Source organism: Corticium candelabrum, chromosome 21 (genome assembly GCF_963422355.1).
Source record: "Corticium candelabrum chromosome 21, ooCorCand1.1, whole genome shotgun sequence".
In the NCBI taxonomy this organism is placed as follows: Eukaryota; Metazoa; Porifera; class Homoscleromorpha; order Homosclerophorida; family Plakinidae; genus Corticium; species Corticium candelabrum.
Window position 1 is genome coordinate 5,777,461 of NC_085105.1, and position 3,476 is coordinate 5,780,936.

The window sequence follows — 3,476 nt, forward strand, 5'->3', positions numbered from 1 at the left end:
TTTGTCTACAGAAATTGTGAACATTAGTGGGCGCGGTTCCAGCAAGACCGGGTGGGCATGTTACCATCAGCAACGTTTTCCTACAAATTTTTGCTGGAAAAAGTGTGGTAACCCTACAAATATAGCCCTCATTCTGCACATTTTAAGAATTTGCTACTTGTACTTCACCACCTGTGACAAGCTCTTGCCTCCTTGGGACTGCAGTTTGTGCACTGATTTTGCATTTCCATTTACAATTTTGTGGTTATCTTCCTAGACTCTAAATCATGTGGTGCTGTTTTTCCAAGTTTTTAGCAGTGCTACGACATTTTAGGTTACATGAAACACCATTGCTTTGTACAATTTTTGAAAAGATTTTCAAGTAGTGCACTTACAAGCAGAATGGCATATAACTTCGTTATGCTTTGCAACAAGTCCATCATTTCTTTAGAAGGCTCGTAAATGTGGAATTGAGGGTGAAAATAGAGGTTATTTACCAGGAATTTGAGCTATGTAAAGTTACATACAGTAGAGCTTATTCAAAGATGCTCAAGCACTTTCGGTCTACATGGCTGTGTATTTAGATGACTACTGTAAATCCAGAATTTTATTACTCATAAACTTTAGTACTTCTGCCCATGAAGTAGTTCATACACATGCTATTTTAGTACAGGACATCGGTACTGTGCTGTAGCCGAATTCAAGGGCGTCTATCTATAAAATTTAGTATTCATGTTATTTTAGTACAACCAGGTATCTGTACGAAATAACTAAAAGTTTCATGAGTACAAAAATTTCTGGATTTACAGTATGTGGGTCTGCTCAAAATGTGTGTCACACTTCTGGTTGAATGGGAGCTAACACTGGTAGATTGACGTGCTTCTCATTTTTCCATTCATGTAGGTTTGCTGCATAATAAGACCTTTGTAGTGACTGTCTTGCCTGTTGTCATTAGTGTTTGGGAACAGTGAATATTATTTCTTTGTGCTAGAAACTAATGGTGGTGGTAGCAGTAATGGCTATGGCGGTGGAACAGGTAATGGTAGTAACACAGGAAATCCTAGACTAGAATTGTAAAGAGTTTACTGCCACAGGTTCTGTGTCAAATGGTGGGCGGTCATGGGTGTACTACATTGCAGTCAGTGTACTTGGAACTGTCGTCATTATTGTGTTGATTGTCTTCACTGGCTACCAGTATAGACGTTGGCAGGATCCAAAGATTCAAAAACGGAGAAGAATTCATGCGTTAGAAACTTAAATTGTATTGAAGTGTTTGTTACATCAGATTGTGTTTGCTATAGTGAGGCAGAGCTATGTACACTGAGATCTCTTCCAGGTGGTGAAACGTTGACTGCTACAAGTAAAACACAAGTTCAGAATGGAAATTGTGCAGATTGTAATTTGCATGTGTAAGGTGGAATTGCAGTGTTGTTGGTCACTAGTTGTTGTTGATAGCTGGCTATGCAAGCCATGTGGTAGACGGTGATAGAGTGTTGGCTGTAAAACTTAGAAGCGTGGCTATTGATAGGAGTAGAGTAGTGTTAAGCACAGTCTTGAAGCAAGGTAAGGTACATTATGTTGTCGCAATCAGCTTGCCATGTTTGGTTTTTATAGGATCTTATGGTGTTTTCTGTCGTGGTACTTTACTTCATTCAAGACCAATAGGAGAGGACACAGATGGAGACTGTGGTTCAGGCAGGCAGTCTCAACTTGGAGAAGAAGTTCTAGTAAAGGCAATTACTTGTTAGTGTTGAAAGATTTTAGGTTGACATGCATTGTACACTTTCTATTTGCTTTACAGCTTCTACCAGGGATTGGGAAATTCAACAGTTTATGATCAGTGTTGGATCACTTGTTGTCAACACACACAGAAATGTGCTTAATATATTGGGCGTTTCATCTGCTATTAGTGGATCTCCTGTGGCAATCTATCCACTTGTGGTTGATGGCCAGAGTCTCAAAGATCTGCTAATGAAGCGGAGGGAGACAGATGCAGCTGGTGCTCCTCTTCAGCCTCTGTCAGTACCACAGCTTGTTTATATTTCAGCTCAGTTTGCTCGTGGTATAAATCATCTTGCTCGTAATGGTTTGGTGCACAAAGACATTGCAGCAAGAAACTGCTTGTTAGTATTGCAGATGAAGTTGTCAACATAAGTGTTGTAGCTTTTTTACTGTCCAGAGTCACTTCACAGTTGCAGGTAAGAGTGATGGATGGAGCTTTGGGGATGGATCTCTTCCCAGGAGAGTATGATACAGTGGGTGAAAATCCTGTAAAGCTTCCAATAAGGTGGATGTCAGCTGAGTGTCTGACTGGTCACGCAGCATCTACAGAAAGCGATGTGGTATGCTCAAGCAAAATCTTACTGAGTTAACTTAGTTGCATGTCATGTATGTTTCAGTGGTCGTTTGGTGTTGCAATGTGGGAGATCATGACTCATGGTGATGTTCCATATGAAAGTTTGAAGGCAGAAGGACTTCTGATGACTCTACAGGATGGTCAACGGTTAGAGCAGCCTTCTTCTTGTCCAAACCAAATGTATGTCATCTTGGACCAGCCGTTTGTTGTGTTCCTTGTCACAGTTACGTGTTTTTATTGACAGCTTTTCATTAATGGGGCAGTGTTGGGCTTTATCGCCTGAGGATCGACCAAGTTTTCATCAGTTGACAATGGCCTTGCATGAGTTCTACGCTGCTCTTACCTGTTTTATATAGCTCTACTCTACCACGTGCAGAGATTGATTAAATAATTACCCTGTTTCTTGGCATAGATCAGAGCAGCCTTGTGTATCAGAGTTTCCATCTTAGGCAGCAAGTATTACTAATGAACTGCTAGTTCAGTACTGAAGAGTTTTCTATGCGTGTACATATATAGAAGGTAGAGTGATTTCTTGTGGTTTGATGTTCTAGATAGAGAAAATCAACCATGTCCAATGAGATCACATTGGAGTCTATTTTGTGCACAAATTCTAGAGTTGAAAACCGTTTTTGGTTTTCTTGATGAATATAGATCATGGCTACTAGCATATATATTTTTAGGCAGGGCAAATCGCTGTAATCACAGTGATTTACTCTGTTTTAGGGATATGCCCTGGACTACGCGTTTCAAGGATATGCCACAATCGAACAGAGAGCTGTTGCAAAACGTTGGAGAACGCTTGCTGTAAATCGATGCCATTATAGGTCGTAGTTTGGCTGCAATAGTTCTCAACATCTGAAGACTTGCTTGAGTCCAAAAGCCAAAAGATTCCAGCGCCAGAGGGTAGAACAGTCCTCCACATTTTAATACCGATTGCTTGTGTTGTGTGTCTGTGTCTGTGTCTGTGTGTCCGTGTGTGTGTGTGTGTGTGTGTGTGTGTGTGTGTGTGTGTGTGTGTGTGTGTGTGTGTGTGTGTTCATGTGTCTGTCCGTGTGTCTGTCCGTGTGTGTGTGTGTGTGTGTGTGTCCATGTGTCTGTCCGTGTGTCTGTCCGTGTGTGTGTGTGTGTGTGTGTGTGTGTG

At 41.1% G+C, this 3,476-nt stretch overlaps 1 protein-coding gene across 1 annotated transcript; it reads left to right on the forward strand.

Moving 5' to 3' along the window:
- Positions 1 to 294: 294 nt before the first annotated feature.
- LOC134196402 (tyrosine-protein kinase RYK-like) lies at positions 295 to 2,949 on the forward strand. The gene is made up of 9 exons (XM_062665518.1): positions 295 to 1,015; positions 1,074 to 1,224; positions 1,281 to 1,375; positions 1,435 to 1,542; positions 1,594 to 1,722; positions 1,781 to 2,102; positions 2,159 to 2,321; positions 2,379 to 2,515; positions 2,580 to 2,949. The coding sequence occupies exons 6-9, from the start codon at positions 1,813 to 1,815 to the stop codon at positions 2,689 to 2,691; spliced, it is 702 nt and encodes a 233-aa protein (XP_062521502.1). The 5' UTR covers positions 295 to 1,015; positions 1,074 to 1,224; positions 1,281 to 1,375; positions 1,435 to 1,542; positions 1,594 to 1,722; positions 1,781 to 1,812; the 3' UTR covers positions 2,692 to 2,949.
- The last annotated feature ends 527 nt before the right edge of the window (positions 2,950 to 3,476 follow it).

Coding starts and splice junctions, on each gene's coding strand:
- LOC134196402 (XM_062665518.1), top strand. CDS start 1,813: ATGATCAGTGTTGGATCACTTGTTGTCAACACACACAGAAATGTGCTT. Junction 2,103..2,158: donor ATTGCAGCAAGAAACTGCTT/GTTAGTATTGCA, acceptor TTTACTGTCCAG/AGTCACTTCACAGTTGCAGG. Junction 2,322..2,378: donor CATCTACAGAAAGCGATGTG/GTATGCTCAAGC, acceptor TGTATGTTTCAG/TGGTCGTTTGGTGTTGCAAT.